The sequence below is a fragment of the Vipera ursinii genome, assembly GCF_947247035.1.
Source record: "Vipera ursinii genome assembly, chromosome: 1".
Classification (NCBI taxonomy): domain Eukaryota; kingdom Metazoa; phylum Chordata; class Lepidosauria; order Squamata; family Viperidae; genus Vipera; species Vipera ursinii.
Window position 1 is genome coordinate 5,299,644 of NC_139512.1, and position 20,249 is coordinate 5,319,892.

The following is a 20,249-nucleotide window of genomic DNA, read 5'->3' on the forward strand; positions in this document are numbered from 1 at the left end:
TTGCATTTCCCTTTTAAATTTTAAAACCTCAGCCAGTTTCTTTTGTAAAATCTAACGAAACACCCTTTTCTAAAGTCATTATCTTGCCCTGTCAGTTGTAAATCCACTTTCAATGCAGTCTCTGTTTGTCAGATGAAATTTGTTTTATATTTGTAATATCTTCAACAGTGCAGAAACAGATATTACCGACATTGTTGAAATTGTGGTTACTATTTTCTGATTCTCTTCTTCAAAGTTTCCTTCAATTATTTCATTGTTAAACATTTTGCAACATTTTATAAGCTTATACTTGAAAATGTTAGCTCCCTTAGTATCATTTTTTGAAATCCTGAAATTGCTTATCTTTGTCTTGTAAAAACCAAAACAGAGAAGCTGCTTGTTCTTTAGAATTAATTCCAAGAGCTTATGAAAAAGCTTCAATACTCCGATTTTACCTGGACCCTTTAGACAATTTATAACTTTCTAAGATTAAAATCTTATTTAGCTTTTTGCTGCTTATTTCAGTTTCTTTAAATATATAAGATGATGATGATGATGATTCAGGATTGAAGTCACCAGGTGTTTTCAAACCCATTGTTCTCTAATAGCTTAGAAGTAATTAACGAGAGGTTTCTGAAAGTGATTAGAAAGTGAGATCTGCAAATTTAAGTATCCTTTAAAACTCTCTGTCTTGATTGTAAGCAAGAAGGCGGATGCCTTTGTCTCCCAGTGCTCAATCCAGGGAAAATTGCTATCCTCATGGACTCCTCATGAGGAACAGCTGTTTGAAGTATATGTGGGCAATCTCCTGTCCTCTGTTTATCTGAATAGGTTCCAAGGATCTACTGACCAATTCCTTGGTCTTTGCTGCAGTCATTGGCTCTGCGTCTTCACCCTACCATTCCCAGAAGTCATCAAGAATCTTGTTAGTTTTGACTAAGGATCCAACTAATCCATATTTCTGCTTTCCACAATTAAGCAGATGCCCCCGGTGGCCCCAAGAAGGATATAAATGCAACAGCTTACCCTTGTTGTCTTTCCCTACCATCTGGAAATCAGATACTGGCTTCTTCTAAATATGAATGTTCTATAGAGCAGGGGTCCCCAATTCCCGGGCTGTGGACCGCCACTGGTCTGCAGCAGGGCAAAACTGGGCTGCACAAAAGAGCGAAAGCCCATCCGCACATGCACGGCGTGCAAGGCAGTGTGTGAAACCATCCCCCTCAAGTTCACGGTCCCTGGTGCCCAAAAGGTTAAGGGCCACTGCTATAGAGACAACATGGCAAGCATTGGTTTCTACTTTTGCGTATTACTATTTAAAATAGTGCACAGTTTTTTTGACATGGGTGCCTACAAAATTTGAAGATAAACTATAAAGAAGCCTTATTATTCCCTTTTGTTTCAAAATGCTGAATTGAAATAAAATTGGCCTATGGATTTGGAGGGATTGACCTCCTTCCATTTTGGAAGTGGAACTAGCTCCTCTGTTCCACTGAATGCAACTGGTAGTATTTAGCATAGCCTTCATCAAACTGTGGTGCCCTGAGATAGGATTGCAATAGGTTGATCTAGTGTTGTGTAGATGATATTAATTGGACACTTTTCACAAATGTATTCTTAGTTGGGGGCAAATAGGAAGCATAGAATTTGTGTTGTGTTATTCTTGATAAAATGTTTTAATAAAGGAGGTTAAGTTTCCTTTCTCTGCATTTGCAAACAATGTTTATTAAAGCACATGACTCTTGCACTGACAGCCAACATAGATGATGTCACTTCCTAGATGTCCTGAAGCCACCTCTTTCTGTTTTTTTTTTGTTGTTTCAGGACAAACACCATGATGCTGCTCACGAAATCATTGAGACAATTCGGTAGGTGTTAAGGCAAATATGCACTGCAAAGCTTTCTCTCCCTTATGCTCCCAGGGCTGCATCTCAAAACAGCAAGTGAGTCTTCTGATAGGGAAGAGATGAAGAATGGAAACTTGGTTCTCGTTAGGATTCTGTGCTTGGTGTGTAATCTCAAATTCTTACGATATGGTATGCTTTTCCATACAGACTTAAAATACCGTTTCTGGGGTCCATTAAAAATAATGAAACAAAAGAATATAGGATATATAGGACATACATTGTGGTAAACTATTATTTTGTTACCCTGGTTTGCTGGCTGGATTCACTCATGAGGACCCAGATTGTTGGGGGCAATAAGCTGACTTTGTAATAATGCCGCTTGGGGGGCCCTGAAAGCCCTAATAAGCAGGCATATACATAGAATGAAGGCTATTGCTAAGCACATTGGTTTGTGCTTAAATTGTAAGCCGCCCTGAGTCTTCGGAGAAGGGTGGGATATAAATGGGATTAAAATAAATAAATAAATAAATAAATGTTGCCAAATCATAAATTATGGCGAACAAACTATTTGACCTAGTCACACAACATCCCAACCCAAAACTAAATCCCATTCTGATATCAGAATGGGACAACTCGCCGCAGTCATCTTGCTGCGGCCAACTCACCGCGGGACAACTCGACATGGCCAACTCGCCACAGGACAACAATTCGATTTAATTACCGTATTTTTCGGACCATAAGACGCACTTTTTTTCCCAAAAGGAGGGGGGAAAACGAGGGTGTGTCTTATGGTCCGAAGGTGATCCGTATGGCCAGCCCCAACCTCTGCAAGTGGAGCACGAATCGGCACGTGCTGAGAAACGCTGATCTCACGCTCCTGCACTCTCCCTCGCTCGGTTTCAGCTTCCCTTGCTACAAGAGAAAGCAGGCTGAAACGGAGTGAGAGAGATTGCCAGGAATGCGAATCGGCTGATCTCGCGCTGCTGCAATCTGCCTCGTTTCAGCCTGCTTTCTCTTGTAGCAAGGGAAGCTGAAACCGAGCGAGGGAGTTTGCAGGAGCGCGAGATCGGCCGATTCGCATTTCTGGCACTCTCCCTCACTCCGTTTCAGCTTGCTTTCTGCAAGAGAAAGCCTGGCTGCAGGGCCGCCTCCGCGGGTACTGCTCTAATGCAGAGAGGGAAGGACAAAGAGGGAGGGAAGGAAGGAAGGAAGGAAGGGACAATGGGAGAGGGAGGGAGAGAAAGAGAGAGAGAGAGAGAAAGAGAGGGAGAGAGAGAGAAGGAGAAAGAATTTTTTTTCTTGTTTTCCTGCTCTAAAAACTGGGTGCGTCTTATGGTACGGTGCGTCTTATGGTCCGAAAAATACAGTACTTAATAATTATTTTTTTAAAAAATTGTCATTCACATTTCATTTTGATCCTCCTTTGGCATCCTTTCTTTAATGGCTCTGTTTCACTATTTATTCAATATTAGTGTAACTCTTGTCCCACGGCGAGTTGTCCCATGGCCATTTGGCCATGGCGAGTTGTCATAGACCCTCTGATGTAGTTATGCTGTATGCATCATCTAGTCACAGACTGATTTAGTATAAGGGGGAGTAACTGGGTGGAGGTGATTGGTAGATTAACAACAAATTCCCCCCTCCTGCTCCCGCCCTCCCCATCTTTTAATTGGCCACAGTATTTGGATCTTTACACTGTTTTATTTATTTTAGCTTTTGTATCATTTTTATCTTTTTAAGCTTGTAAGCTGCCCAGAATTACCCTGTGGTAAGATGGGCAGCCAGTAAATTTTGCAAACAAACAAACAAATAAAGGCAGCCTCTTAATTGCAGCCATAGTGTTTTCAGCCATAGTCTTTCACATCACCTGCAGTATGATTCTTCATGTATAAATTCTATGTTTTGCATTGGAGCTGTATTCTTTTCCAGTTGAGGACATTCTTCAGTGTTTCCCAGTGCCAAGAATAACAGCGTATCTGTGTACAGGTTCAAAGGTGATCATGTACCTCAATCAGTTTGGCTGCTAGTGAGGCAGATGATGCAATGTGCCTCCTTGGTTTTTCCCCTCAGTAATTATAGCTGTGGATCTACTTTGGGAATTGGATAGTAGGAAATGGACTAGATTCTCTGTATCCCAGTTTAGTATACATTGCTTGCAGTTCATCCTTTTATCCTAGGACATAGGGAGGCATGGGATCTTTGATCATTATTCTGGTTGTGTAGGTCTGGATGCTGACAATATTTCTGACTAGTCTGCAGGTTGCTCAAGTGTGCTATATTCTGACTGAAAATGTGCATTAAAAGTAGATTTAACCTGTTCTCTGAACAACAGATTTATTACTGTTATCTATAAGGCCTACAAAGCTTGAAATGCATTCACTAAAGATTATCATATCCTACCGTAGTTGTAGAGGATCAGAGCAGATCCCTTTGTAACTTTTGCAGACTGATGGTTAGTTTGTCAGGATTAGGTTTAAAGAAATGAAATTTGCAGACATTCTGAAACTGGAGGAAAAAGCAGATTTTTTTAAAATTCCATTTATATCCCGCCCTTCTCCGAAGACTCAGGGCAGCTTACAAGCTTAGCAGTAGCCTTCATTCTATGTATATGCCTGCTTATTAGGGCTTTCACACACACCCCAAGCGGCATTATTACAAAGTCAGCTTAATTGCCCCCAACAATCTGGGTCCTCATTTTACCTACCTTGGAAGGATGGAAGGCTGAGTCAACCTTGAGCCTGGTGGGATGCGAACCAGCACTAATTGCAGGCAGCTGGTGTTACTTAAGGAGGCATTAGCCCACTGCTCCACCAAGGCTCTTGATTTTGAGAACACATTGAAATTTAGATATGAACTTAATACACTTAAAACATAAATGAACTTAAAATGAATGCATCATTAACATATTTATGAAATTTACAGAATATGTTATAGTCTACGTTTGTTTTAATGGTGCTTATAATTTGAGCAAAACACAATAGCAACCTAAAACTATGGACATCCTATTTTTGTTCAGAAGAGAGAAAAAGTGTGCAACAAACTGCTGCATCATATGTAAAGATCTGAAGATTTACTTTTGGAGAAATAGGGATAAATAAAAATTGAAAAATATTTATTTTGTATTAAAACAGTATATTTGAATAATATACAAGTACAGTATAAAGGACTAAGAACATATTTGATGTATTTCTGTATTCACACATTATTTTTGATGCTTATTTATATGGATTTGACAGACTTGAACATTGGGCACTATGTAAAAAATGAAATTCAATGGTGAAAAATGTAAGGTTCTATATTTAGGCAAGAAAAACCAAATGCACACGTATAGTATAGGTGGTACCTTGCTCAATAGTAGTAACTGTGAGAGGGATCACAGAGTCCTAGTGGTCACTTAAATATGAGCCAGCAGTGTGCTGCAGCTGCCAAAAAAAGCCAACACAGTGCTAGGCTGCATTATCAGAGGGATAGAATCAAGATCGCATGAAGTATTAATACCACTTTACAATGCCTTGGTAAGGCCACACTTGGAATAAAGCATCCAGTTTTGGTCATCACAATGTAAAAAAGATATTGAGACTCTAGAAAGAGTACAGAGAAGAGTAACAAAGATGATTAGGGGACTGGAGGCTAAAACATATAAGGAGCGGTTGCAGGAATTGGGTATGTCTAGTTTAATGAAGAGAAGGATAAGGGGTGACATGATAGCAGTGTTCCAATATCTCAGGAGTTGCCATAAAGAAGAGGGAATCAAGCTATTCTCCAAAGCACCTGAAGGCAAGACAAGAAGCAACAGATGGAAACTAATCAAAGAGAGAAGCAACCTAGAACTAAGGAGAAACTTCCTGACAGTGAGAACAATTAATCAGTGGAACAACCTGCCTCCATAAGCTGTGAATGCTCCAACACTGGAAGTCTTTAAGAAGAGACTTGTCTGAAATGGTACAGGGTTTCCTGCCTGAGCAGGGGGTTGGACTATATATCATCATCATCATCATCATTAGTGTACAAGTGTGTCTGTACATGCACACGTACTTACCCATATATGCTCCTTTGGCAGGAACATTACTATTGAGAGCAGGAATTTCTCTGCTAACCAGTGAGACAAGACTTGAGATTTTACCTCATAAGAGGAAGCCAACTAACTATGTTGCTTTGAATATTAACGGGGCCAGAAAAGATTCAGTCCTTCATGTATGGGAATTATTTCACCTTTGTGCCAATAGCTTGATTTTAATAGTGCAACAATTGTCTTAAGTAGCTGCTCAAATAATCTTAGCTGGATTCTATCAGAAACGTATTTCTAACTCTGCCTACTGTTCTCCCTCTTTCTGATTGCATTAAGTAGCATTCTGTCAAAAGATCTCATTGACTCTTGTTATGAATCACAAATGGCTGGCTATCTTGTAGAAAAACCACTGAATCTAAGCCTTCAGATAACTCCTTTCTTTGGCTCAGAGGGATGTGGTTTTTAAGTTTCTTGGGCAAAGCAGCATTGCCTCATTCCCACTGCTGTTGCCTTCTCGCATTGTTGATGCAATATAGAAGATAACCTTTTATGGGACTCTCAAGTGAAGGATAAGCTCCAAATTGCCTTGCCCAATAACTGGCCCTTCTGTCTGACACAACCTAGCTATTTAGAATTTTACCAGTTTTTGAGGCTAAGGCTTATCAAGACAGTTCGCCGAGGAGAAAGCAAAAACATAGGTACCTCTAAGAGTTCCTTCCCTAGGTCTTCCATGAGTCAGTTTAGTCTAGTACAGGGGTAGGCAACCTCGGAACTTTTATGACTCATGGACTTTGACTGTGCTGACTCAGGAATTCTGGGAGTCGAAGTCCATGAGTCATAAAAGAGCCGAGGTTGCCTACCCCTGGTCTAGTGGATAAGGCACCAAACTAGAAAATGGGAGATCATGAGTTCTAGTCCCAACTTAGCATGAAATCCAGCTGGGGGACTTCAAGCCAATACTTTTCTCTCAGCCCAACCCACCTCACAGAGCTGTTATGGGGAAAATGGGAGGAGGAAGGAGTGCACATTCAGTGCCTTGAATTATTTTTGTAAAAATAATAAAAATGGAATATAAATAAATAAAACAATAACTCTGCATGATATGGAGATTCTCAGCCGTCCAGGTCATGGTTGTCCCGAAGGTGCTTTTTCAAGAGGCAACTGGTCTCTCAACAGAGGGTGAGGGATACGACACCATCTATCTCCAGTCTACAACACAGTCTTTTCAGCAGTTGCAAGAAGGTTCCCACGCCCATTTGCATTACTCCGGTGACCCTGAAGACACAGATAAACCTCCAAGTGGCCTCATTGATTCGCTAAAAGAATGCAAATGACCAGCTGTCTGCAAGGAATATAAATCCTTCCATCCTCCAAAATTCAGTCAGAACTGAAAAAGCTGCTTGGATGAGAAGGCAAACGTCTTCAAAGAAAAACAAGAAAGTCCAGTTGCCTCTTGGGGGAAAAAACCACCTTTGGGATATGCATGATGTATATGGGTCAAGGAAGAAGGGAGATACAATAGAAAAAGTAGTTTCTCTTTCTGAGAATTTTCTGTGTGCCTCAAGACATAAACACAAATATATGGCTAATAAGTTAAAACAGAATCAGTAACTTACAGTGCTCAAAGCCAGTGACCATTGTCTTTCCAGAAGAGGAATAGTAATTTGTGTGGATGGTCTCTTATCTCATTGTATCTTGTTTTGATATCACTTCTCCCCAATGTGTTAACCTGCTATCTCCAGACTGAACCCCCCCCCCACCATTTTCCAGACTCTGCATCAGTAGAATGCAAGTGACATTGCTCTTTAAAGCTTCCATTGATGTTACAGGGTAAACCAGGGGTAGGCAACCTTGGCTCTTTTATGACTTGTGGACTTCAACACCCAGAATTCCTGAGCCAGCCATGTTGACTCAGAAATTCTGGGAGTTGAAGTCCACAGGTCATAAAAGCCAAGGTTGCCTACCCCTGGGGTAGACCTACATGAGCTGCTTATCTTGGTTTTTTTAAAGACTAGCTGTTGGGGAGCAAGGCTAAAGGTTTTTTTTTCCTTGTAATAAGTTTTTGCTTTGGCAGCATAAACATCTGTCCTTGCTGATGGTGATACGCAAACATTTTTCTCCTTTAATTTAGAGTTCTGCCAGTGAATAACTATCATTTTAGTTTCTATTACCCCAAATCTTCAGCCTTTACAGTACAGGTTTTTTTTTTATTCCATTTATATCCCGCCCTTCTCTGAAGACTCAGGGCGGCTTACAAGCTTAGCAGTAGCCTTCATTCTATGTATATGCCTGCTTATTAGGGCTTTCATACACCCCCCAAGCGGCATTATTACAAAGTCAGCTTAATTGCCCCCAACAATCTGGGTCCTCATTTTACCTACCTGGGAAGGATGGAAGGCTGAGTCAACCTTGAGCCTGGTGGGATGCGAACCTGCAATAATTGCAGGCTACTGGTGTTACTTAAGGAGGCATTAGCCCACTGCTCCACCAAGGCTCCAAGGTGGTCCTCAACTTACAACCACAATTGAGCCCAACATTTCTGTTAAGTTGCTAAATTAGTAACCCAGTTGTTAAGTGAACCTGGCTTCCCCATTGACTTTGCTCGCAAAAGGTGATCACCTGACCTTGGGACACAGCAACAGTCATAAATATATGAGCCAGCTGCCTAGCATTTGAATTTTGATCACATGATCCTGGGGATGCTGCAAAGGTCACAACTGAAAAACAAGTCACATTTTTCAGCGGTCACTAAACGAGCTGTTGTAAGTTGAGGACTACCTGTATTTAGTATTGCTGCTTTGTTGCAGCATTGCAAAAAACAAAACAAAACATAAAATGTTGTACACCTGAGGAAGGAGGAAACATACCTCAGTAGTTAACATCTGCTGTGAATGAAGAAGTCCAAGAGGGCAATCTCCCAATTCCAAGAATGTGCGGTAGTGGGCAAGTGGTGGTGATGGAAATGCCATTTAGTACTGCCAGATTAGACCACGTTGGTCTCAGTGGGCTTATATTGTATGGCAGGGTTCTTATTTCAAAGAAGAGAGAGCAACTGAGCATTTAGTTTGCATTATTCTTCATGGATGTTGTTAAGCAGTGTTCTTGAAAAAATATGCATCAAATAGATTAGTAGAAGGTCCCATTTCCACCCCATCTATGCACTGGTTCTTTTGATCTGTTTTAATACTAATTTTAATATTTTAACAACAGTAATTATTTTATGCTATTAATTGCAGTATTGTAAGCCGCCCAGTTGCTTGGTAGAGAGATGGGTGGCATACAAATTTCATAAATAAAATAGTAAGGTTTAACTACTTTAAATTTATTTTTTGGAGATTTGAAAATAGCTATTACTCTGAATACATGACAAGTAAGAATATTTCTTTGCTTTAGGATGAATTGTAAATGTATTTGGACTGGCAGGGATCTTATATATATATATATATATATATATATATATATATATATATATATATATATATATATATATATATATATATATGTAAATTTTAGATTGCTAACAAAGAATTAAAGGGAGACTGATATGCATTTCAAACTTATTTGTTTTCATCAGTCAGCCATATCCTTCTGAGATTTGAACCTGGGCTGATTGCACATTAGGCAGTTGTTTTAACCTCTAGGCCACAAGCTCTATCTCACTTTGTTAGCTGAGAAGCAAGGGAGATATGTGTTAAATGCTTGTTAACTATTTAGATTACCTTTAATTCTTAATTTAATTCTTAATTTAATTAAATAATTCTTAATTTAATTCTTTAATTCTTTAATTTTTATATATATAAAAAACCGAGAAAGTAATATAGGAATTTAGAAGATTTGTTTGTAAGATTAATTGATTTTCTTTGTTTTTGTTTTTCAGGTGGGTCTGTGAAGAAATTCCAGACCTCAAGCTTGCTATGGAAAACTATGTTTTAATTGACTATGATACTAAAAGGTGAGAAAGTGATAATCTATTTAATTCTTCAGTAGGGGTAAAAGTTATTGTAGCAGGACTAAATGCAGCAATTACAGTAGGCTTGTGAATTACTGTTTCTGTTACAAAAGGCATTTGGATAATTGATACCTGGTATAGAATTAGTCTCAGATTCTGTAAAAATAATTTTAAAAAATATAAATAATGCTTTTGAATATTTCTGTTATATTTTACCCTGACTACAGAAGCTGTTTACATAATACAGGTAATCTTTGGTTAACAATGGCAGTTGGGACCAGAATTGCAGTCACTAAGTGATACAGTTGTAAAGTGCGATGTAACATGAAGTGTTGCTTAGCAACAACAATTCCAGCAGTCCTGATTGCCATCATTAACCAAGGACTGCATGCGTCAATAACCAAGGACCTCACATGATTGGATCTTCCGACTTCCTGCAGGCTTTCCTTGGGGGAAGTTGGCAGGCAACATTGGAAATTGTGAACATGTGATTGTGGGGACACTTTTATGTCTAAAACTCTGAAGATTGATTGCAACTATCACTTGTTCAGTGCCGTTTTAAGTCTGAACAGTCACTGAACTAATTGCATGTGGAGCAAGCAGCAAGGAGCTTAACAAATCCCTGAGAACAAGTAAACATCAATTGTTGGCAAAGATTTTCATCTTTATTAAAAGTAAAATGTAAAGGTTCCCCGGCAGATGCGTGCTAGTCATTTCCAACTCTAGGGGCCATTGCTCAACTCCGTTTCAAAGCCTAAGAGCCAGCGCTTGTCCAAGGACGTCTCCGTGGTAATGTGGCCAGCATGACTAGACACCACAGGCTCATGGAACAGTTACCTTCCCACCGTAGGGGTCCCTATTTTTCTACTTGCATTTTTACGTGCTTTTGAACTGCTAGGTTGGCAGAAGCTGGGACGAGTAACAGGCGCTCACTCTGTTACGTGGCACTCGGGATTTGACCCGCCAAACTGCCGACCATCTGATCGACAGCAAGCTCAGTGTCCTAACCCACTGAGCCACCGCGTCCCTTTCATCTTTATTATATCATAAATATAATAAATAATAATATTAATTATATCATCTTTATTATATCCCACCAAATCTGAATGATTGTATGGATCCACGCAAAGGTCTTCTTTGGTTGTAGTGTGCTTTGAGACTTCCTGCATAACAAAATCTGTTCTATTCCCTTGTTAGCTTCCATTTGGCAGGATGTTTTATCTGCTGAGTTGCAGACTTGGTATTGATGAATTATTTTACTGAATCCAAAAATGCAATTTGTTTTGAGAATGTATTTTATTGGCTTTTTATTTTTTATTTTTCTTCACATTGTCAGCATTTTTGAACATATTGGCTAAAAGGCAGGTAAAAATACCTTAATAAATAATAGCCACTGTATGACACCCCCCTTTTTTTTTTTAAAAAAAAACTTTTGCTGCAAAACACCAAGCAATAAATGAGTAGTCTGACTGCTGCTTTGTGTTTTCTCTCCTAAGTTATGTAACCCAAATTGACATTAACGAAGGTCTTTGACGGAATCCTGGTTTCATTGTTAGGGATTGTTCCTTTTCCACTTAAAGCAACTTCAAACAGTAAATTTGAAGCACAGCAGCTCTTTTATTTATATCTCTGTTAGGAGATACAGTGCAGCTTAAAGATGACTTTGGCCCCTTAAATGTTATTCTGCTGTGAGTTTATCTGGAGCAGTAGTCCAAAGTGTTCTGGGCTGTACTGCCAAAATAGACTTAGGGAGCTTTAGCTTATCAATTACTCTGTGATTCCTGTCAAGCAATCGTAACTGCATATTTTATGCAAGGCTACAGTTAATAAACTTTAGTTATCTTATATTTAGAATAATAAAACCATGGGACTGTAGAGTTAGAAGGGACTAAGGATCATCACCCCACTGCTGTGTTCAGGAAAACCACTTCTACCATAATTGAGAGATGGCTGTATCGCTATTATGTGTGCCCCAAATCTTCTTTTCCTCAGACTGATCATTCCTACCTCTTCTCAAGTCTCTGTATCACCTTTGTTGCCAACACTCTAACCCTAAATCCTTGGAAGTGTACAGTATTCCAGGTGTGGTTTCGTTGGCAGCCAGTACAGAGGAATAATAACTTCCTGTTTCTTTGGTACAATGCTTCTTGTAATGCAGCCCAAGATTACATTGCTCTTGTAGCCACTGTCTCTCACATGTTTGTGTTGATTAATATTCATTGACAATGACCAAACCCAAATCTTCCTCAGGTTCAAACCACAAACTCCCCATCTTATATGCGTGCCCTATATTTTTTCCCCCTAAATGTAATTACATTTCTCCCAGCTGAATGATGGCTTGTTCTTCTCTGTCCAGACTTACAGATCTCGTTCTGCCATCCTGAAAGTTGGTTGAATTTGCAGTGAAAACATATTGTCATTACTTACGATAGTTCATGGTATCTTCCTTAACTAGGTGCCCTTCCTATTGACAATGAAAATTGTGGCCTAACTTCTGGCGGTGGAATGGGACAGCTCACTGCGGCCAACTCGCCACAGCCAACTCGCCACTGGACCACTCACCATGAGCAACTTGCCGCGGGACAATTCAACAATTCAATTTAATCATTTCAAATAATTAAAGCATTATTTTAATTTTGGTCATTTACATTTCATTTTTGTCCCTCCTTTGGCATCCTTTCTTTTATGATTCTATCCCACCATTTATTTGATAATTAGTGTAACTCTTGTCACGTGGTGAGTTGTCCTGTGGCAAGTTGGCCATGGGGAGTTGTCCCACAGTAAGTTGGCTGTGGCAAATTGGCCGTGGTGAACCCTTCTGGAAGACATCAGGTTTAAGAAAGCTACTTTAATCTCCTTTCTTTGTAAATAACTCATTGAACTTAATTCATTAGAAACTTTTCATTGTTTTTTATTAATTGTTTGTGTAATTTTTTTGATATCTTGCCTTTAAGTCCTAAGAAAGCCTAAGTGGCTAACAATACTAAGGACAGCGACACATGTGATAACCACAAATGAAAAGCAAACAAAATAGCAGATAAAATTATTAATTGGATTAACTAGATTAGCTTTTAAACTGCTGTGAAACAAATAGCTTTCAAAGAAACAATATGATATATATTTAAGAAAACTGTTAAACAGATTTCCTGGGACAGAAGAGTTCTGTCCCATATTAAAAGAGGAATACGTATAAAGGGTATATACAAAGAAATCCCTTCAGTTGATTTCAGTGGCAAGGTGGGATCCTTCAGCATTTAATTAAGAAGACCCTAAAAATAAATTTGCAGTTAGCACAGTGGAAATAGTAGTCACTTTTTTTTTACCATGACTCTTTCTGCACATATGCTGATTGTAGATTATTTGAACTTCAAGAATTGGAGAAGTTTAGAGTTTGAGCATTGACCTTAATAAATTCTGGAATGGGGTGGAGGTTGTGCATTTGCACTTTTGTAGAAAAAGTGTTGTTTGCATGTTATTCTTCCTTTGCAAAATGACAAAATGAATACTAAACCTTGCATGTCATCTTCAGCCTATCAAGGACCTGTGTTAAATATTAACTGGCAGGGCTCTGCAAGCCTTTGCAGCACACATGGGAATATAGTTTCAGAGTATAATCTGTGTCACTCCATTCTAATTCATGAGCCTTTTTTTCCCCCAAGAGAAGCAAACATTTAACTTTGACAAACTCTCTTCATGGATTAACCCTCCAGTACTGAATGCTTCAGTATAATACTTAGGGGCTATTATTATGCTTTTAGGATATTGATTAATGATATCTCGTTTGTCAATAATTGCACAATGCAATGGACATTCTTGGCAAAGGAGATTGCTGTTCATTATCACTTTAACTCGGGGGTCTTCGAACTTGGCCCTTTTATGACTTGTGGACTTCAACTCTCAGAATTCCTCAGCCAGGCACGCTGGCTGAGGAATTCTGGGAGTTGAAGTCCACAAGTCATAAAAGGGCCAAGTTTGAAGACCCCTGGTTTAACTGTTGGTGAATATCATGAGTCAATTAATTTGGTAAACTTTTCATCTGGGTTTCCTTTTTTCCTTGTGTTTTCCCTCTGTACCTTACACTTTGAAAGGTACGGCTATTAATTAATGTGTAGATAGTCACATTTACTAGATGTACTTTTATTAAAATTCTGTGATCTTGTCTGGCTGTGCTTTAGATAGATCATGGCCTCGGTTTTGCATTTGAACCTGTCTTCCCTGCTTCCTGATTTCTCACACTTTCTCAAACAGTACATCACACTGAAGGACAGATTTGCACAAGTGGCTGCCAGCAGCAACTATAGAAATAGTTAGCTGTGTCAGAGGCAAAGAGATTTTCCAGATCAGGGGTCCTCAACCTTGGCAACTTTTAAAACTTATGGACTTCAACTCCCAGAATTCCTGAGGAATTTCTGGGAGTTGAAGTCCACAAGTCTTAGAGTTGCCTAGGTTGGAGACCCCTGTTCCAGATGCTGATGTGCCTGTTCCGAACATATGGATTCCAATGTTTATGGAAACTCTAGGCTTTTATCTGTATGGGGGGGGGAAAGGTGCTTCTGCATTCTCATTGCAAGAGTTAGATAAGCCATTGGGCTCTTTCCAAATAGAGGAAGTGTGCTACTGTGAATGCCACTGAGGTATCCTGGGAAACCTTTTGAAAATACAAACACAACAAGAGATAAATTGGAAATTGACCACACACCCTTGGGACTAGGCAACAGTATTGGTGACTGTTCAGTTACAAAGTCAGGTTTATTGCTGGCATGCCCTAATGTGCTTTGGAGTAGCTGCTGCAAAGCTCTTTGCACTGAAGCTTGAAATCTGATTATGCAGTGTACATGTGACTGCCATGTCCCTCCCTCCTTTCCTCCCCCTCTATCCTCATGACCTGAGATGATACTTTAATTCTTTCATCCTCGGTTAACTTGCCTGATTTTTTTTTTGTGGGGAGAGGAAACATTAGTCCAACCAGCTCATATGATGAATCTTGTATGCCTACAGCAGCATTTCTCTAATCTGGTGCCCTCCGGGTGTTCCTGGGATTACAATTTGCAGACTATTCAGGTGGTCTTGGTATCGAAGGGCACCAGGTTGGAAAACGGGTATCGTCTACTTAGGCAATCAAGGGTCCCCTAGGAGAAGTGTGACACCAAAATGCTGCTTCTGAAAATCAGAATTATTAGCACAAATAAGGGTGCACCTGTGCCCATGCATTTTAACGCCGACACGTTAAGCAGTGTAGAAGTTAATGAATTGCTCTTATCTTAATTGTTTTAAACATTTCAGCAGAACATACATTTCAAATGAAAAATAATTTTATTTGCAGTTCTAAAGTTTCTATCATCTTATGTCTGATTGAGCCCCCTGTGAATTCAGTAGAACTAATTTCTGAATGTACAGGACTATGTCACAAAGGTATTTTCATTTAAAGCTTTTTCTAGACAAATATTTCAGTTGATTTACTTGCGGCCCCTGGGAATACGTAGTTTAGATATATTTACTGACAGCTTGTATTTAATTATATATCCAACCTGTTGATCCTATAACGTTTATGGAATTAGAAGATACTTCACAAAAAAACTTTCCGGAGAGTTGGCCAAAGGTATAATTAATAAGAGCCTTGGTGGAGCAGTGGGCTAATGCCTCCTTAAGTAACACCAGCTGCCTGCAATTAGTGCAGGTTCGCATCCCACCAGGCTCAAGGTTGACTCAGCCTTCCATCCTTCCCAGGTAGGTAAAATGAGGACCCAGATTGTTGGGGGCAATTAAGCTGACTTTGTAATAATGCCGCTTGGGGTGTGTGTGAAAGCCCTAATAAGCAGGCATATACATAGAATGAAGGCTACTGCTAAGCTTGTAAAGCCGCCCTGAGTCTTCGGAGAAGTGCGGGATATAAATGGAATTAAAATAAATAAAAATAATACAGCTTCTATAAGATGTTGGTGGCTGAGCAGACAGTTGTAAGATAATTGAGAGAATATGTATTTGCCTAACTCAGGGGTGTCAAACTCAATTTCACTGAGGGCTACATCAGCATTGTGGTTGCCCTTGTGGGGGCCGGGTGGGTATGGCCAGGGTGGGCGTGGCCTACTGGGTGGGCGTGGCCAGAGTGCGTATGGCCTACTGGGTGGGCATGGCCATCATTCGCATCGAGGGTGTTTATGGGGGCCTGGGCGGGAGTGGGACAGATCTGAGGGTCTCTGGCAGAAGGAGGGTCTCTGGGCCAGGGCCAAGGCAGTGGGGGCCATTCCCTCACTGTTTCCAGGATGGCTTCGCGGGCCGCATGAAACCACTTTGCGGGCTGGATCCGGCCCCCGGGCCTTGTGTTTGACATGTCTGCCCTAACTGATAACTCTTGTCTTTCTGTCTCATTATTTTAGCTTTGAAAGCATGCAAAGACTTTGTGACAAATACAACCGAGCTATTGACAGCATTCACCAGTTGGTATGTGTTCCTTGTTATTTTGTTGCCATTTTTTTTGCCATTTGTTTTGGGCAATTGGTTTCAAGGGCATCAAGCAGTACAGCACAGTTTGCTGATTTCACTACAGGTGTGAGATTTTAAAAGTGGCTCACCTAGCCAGTAATTGTCTGATTTAGGATCAGTCAATCAATAGCTTAACTAGCAGCCAAATCAATCCCCAAATTTCGTATATGGGGGATGAATATGGATTTTTATTTAGCGTATGGCTGGTCACACACAGAATTAAAAACACTTCATATTTACAAGTTAAATTGGGAGATTTATGAATAGGGAGATTTCGGTCTTTACCTTTCTGTCACCATAAGACATAAGAGGAGGTCTTCATGGACAGCTTCTGTATCCCAGGAACAACCTGCCTCCAGAAGCGGTGAATGCTCCAACACTGGAAGTTTTTAAGAAGAGACTGGCCAGCCATTTGTCTGAAATGGTATAGGGTTTCCTGCCTGAGCAGGGGGTTGGGCTAGATGACCTCCAAGGTCCCTTCCAAGATGATGATGATGATGATGATGATGATGATGATTATTTTCAGCAGTAGTACTCTTGATTACCAGTCTTCACAAAAGTATAAAAAGAAAGATCCACACACAGTCCTTGAATTAAAATGATTGGTTGCTTAGTGACCGTTTGAAGTTATGACAGACCCCTCAAAAAGCTATGGTTCTGATTTTCTCCCCCTCCAGTCACGTAATGCATTTTGGGTGCTTGGTAAGTGGCCCTTATTTATGCAGCACTCCATGGTTTCATAACAGCAATTTATGATATATATTTTTTCCTGGAAACCAGCATTGACTTCCAGTTTCCAGGGGAAAAAGCCCCATAATGAACAATGAGTTTGCATAATGACCATTGAGTTTGTTTAATGACTGCCACACACACACACAAAAAGCATAAAATTGGGTCTGGTCACTTTGCAACTCACAATTTATGATTATAATTGCCAGGCTTAATTATGGTCGTAAGTTGAGGACTACCTGCATTCATTGTACTACAGTATCTGATACTCTGTGGCAAACTATCTCTGGACATAAAGTTCTCTAATTGATACCTTCCAAAACCAAATAGGACCAAGGATTGATATATCCCTGTAATAACAAAGGAAATGATTTCATAGGGAGGCTTGGTTCTAAACTGTCGATTTACCAAATGGTCTAATATTTTATCTTGCACCTAACCTTAACTATTGCAGTAATTGATATGAATGTTAAACTGATTAATCTTCATATCAATTCTTCAAACGATACTGCTGTTGCTTTTCCAATAACATTTAGTTTAGCATTTATTTTACAGAAATTATACATGAGTTATTAAGTATACATGGTTATCAGTGGCTTATTTTTTAAAAATAATTCCTTAGAGTTCCATCATGGTAACAATATATGGTTATGAAGAATACCTTGAGTTCATTAATGTGGTTAGATAAACTAAAAATCTGCTTCATGTGAGCCCCCCGGAGTCATTGGGACTAAGGTGGCATACAAATTTAATTAATAGTAATAATAGTGAATAATGAGGCAGGAGAGCTAAACTATATTCTATATTTTAATACTGGAATATCTTAATTTTTAATTTCAGCATCTGTATACCACTTTTGCATAAATTACTGCAAAATGATACAAAGTATAATAACATCAAATATTGATATTAATCAATTAGAAATATTCATTGTGGTAAGCAAAACAACCGAATAAACAGATAAATCCAACACTTATTTATAAATTTACATTTATACTACCTTTCCTGTAGAGGACCAAGTATAATCTTTTTAATTAACCAAGTTAATCTTTTTTCTTCCACCCTTTCCCCATTTTGCCTTAAAAAAACATTGTGAAACACCTTAAATTGAGAACCAGAATGACGGGTGAGCTTCAAAATGGTGTGGGGATTTGAACTTGGGTCTCCCCAGGAGGAAAATGATACCGGTAGTCAAGAAGACTTTTGCCTTATAATTTGCCTTATAATTTGATAAAGTTAGAACAAAAAACCAAACCTGTCAAGCTGATTTGAGACGCCAGACAAATTCATGGTGAGATATAATAGCCATTATCTCATATATCTACTGCGTAGAGGAGGAAAGATTGGTCACTGACAATTAACCATAAAGATTGTGGGGAACAGTGATTTTAGAGACAGCCTGTCTTTGAATATCAGTAGCTGCATGCATGCATGACAAAGAAAGCCTGTTGCGTTTTAGGCTTTGTTTATATGCTTTTCAAAAGCAACATGTTGGCCAACATAGAATGTTGCTCAGCTCAGGAATGCTGAGCAAAGGGAAAAAAGAGCCGCAAACCATAGTTTGTCTACCGTTTAGAAAGCAAAGACCATGATGTATATGATGTCCATTACTGCCGACAGTGCACTTCGTTAGAATTTTGGTAGCACACATGCTTTACTTAATTAAAGTGGGTTAGATGTAAGTTGGCTGTACTATGGTTAATGTTTATACGGTAAGTCTAGTAACATGGCAGATGTTTGTATATTGAGAAATCAGGGCAACGTAGGGCACACAGTGAAGGATTTACACAGTCGCTTTAACTTTTCCAGCCTACCTCTTCTTATTCAAAGAATGTTCTTGGTGTTGTTGGTGTTGTGAACAAGCGTTGAGAGTTTTAAAAGGTTTTTGTGCTTTAAAAGGTGTTTTTGCTATAAGGAACAAATTGTGATTGAGATAAATGGGTTTCTTCTGTCATTCTTCAGTGGAAAGGAACCACCCAGCCCATGAAACTGAATACCCGCCCTTCCAATGGTCTTCTGCGCCATATCCTACAGCAAGTATATAACCACTCAGTGACGGACCCAGAAAAACTCAACAACTATGAACCCTTTTCCCCAGAAGTGTATGGAGAGACTTCTTTCGACTTGGTGGCCCAGATGATAGATGAAATAAAAATGACTGAAGACGACCTTTTTGTAGACTTAGGAAGTGGTGAGTGTTCACTATCTGGTTCTCTTTTCTGACTCGACTCAAAATAGTCCAAGCAGAACTATTACATGTTTTGTGAAGAACCAAACCATAGCTTGAAATTTGAATGAATGAACCTTTATTATCAAAGTACAACTTGTATACAGTGGGATTGGCTGAGCCTCCCTTCTCCCCCCCCCCCAATTCACAGTGACAACAAACCCACCATCTTGTTACACCATGTGAGCTAATTGCACAACACACCGGCTTCGCAAGTCAATCATACATAGAGTTATTTCCCATTCAGGAGCCTGACAGCCCATGGATAGAAGCTGTTCTTCAGCCACTTGGTACGGCTGGCTATACATCTTTATCTCCTACCTGATGGTAGGAGAGTAAAGAGGTACCGACCAGGGTGTGAATCATCCCTGAGAATTTTCCTGACTTTTCCAAGTTAGCGAGCCCTGGCGATGTCATTCAGTGGTGTCAGGGGACAGCCCACGATGTTTTGTGCTGTGCTCACCACCCTCTGTAATATCTTCCTATCCGTGGCTGTCAGGCCACATACCAAATCACAATACAGTGCGAGAGGACGCCCTCTATAGTAGACGGGTAAAAGAAGGTCATTAGTCGTTCATGTTTAGTTCACTGACAAATGATGTTCTTTGGCATTTACTCACTTAATGTCTTGGTGAGCTGCAGTGTTGGCTTCCAATAGACAGTGCCAAGTTGGAAATACTATTTACTGTAATGCAAAGCTCGGTGACTGGAATTGGAAACCATAGCGGTTTTCCAATTTTGACTTGATGGAAATAGATCATAATTGTGGCAATTGACATCATCAGTGTCCAGCTAGGTTCCTGAGAACCACAAAATGAGGGAGGTAACTAGAGAGTGTGTGAATCGGGGTGTGTGTGTGTATAAAGAAAAATAATAGCATGTGACATCAACTCTGGTCAGCCAATTGTTGTGATATTATGCCTCCAGCATATGTAGTTTTAGCCATGTGAATTTATTTTTGCCTTAACATCTAGTACTTCTATTTCAATCTCTAGGATTCTAGACTATTGCAGTGCTGTTTTGAAA

The 20,249-nt window shown here is 39.6% G+C and overlaps 1 protein-coding gene across 3 annotated transcripts in view; it reads left to right on the forward strand.

The window, feature by feature from the left end:
* Positions 1-20,249, forward strand: part of DOT1L (DOT1 like histone lysine methyltransferase) — a 92,012-nt gene that overhangs the window by 12,053 nt on the left and 59,710 nt on the right. For all 3 annotated transcript variants that reach the window (XM_083376878.1, XM_083376879.1, XM_083376880.1), the window contains exons 2-5: positions 1,804-1,847; positions 9,713-9,787; positions 16,162-16,225; positions 18,959-19,187. In XM_083376878.1, the coding sequence (XP_083233004.1) occupies positions 1,804-1,847; positions 9,713-9,787; positions 16,162-16,225; positions 18,959-19,187 (412 nt within the window). The remainder of the gene's footprint in view (positions 1-1,803; positions 1,848-9,712; positions 9,788-16,161; positions 16,226-18,958; positions 19,188-20,249) is intronic.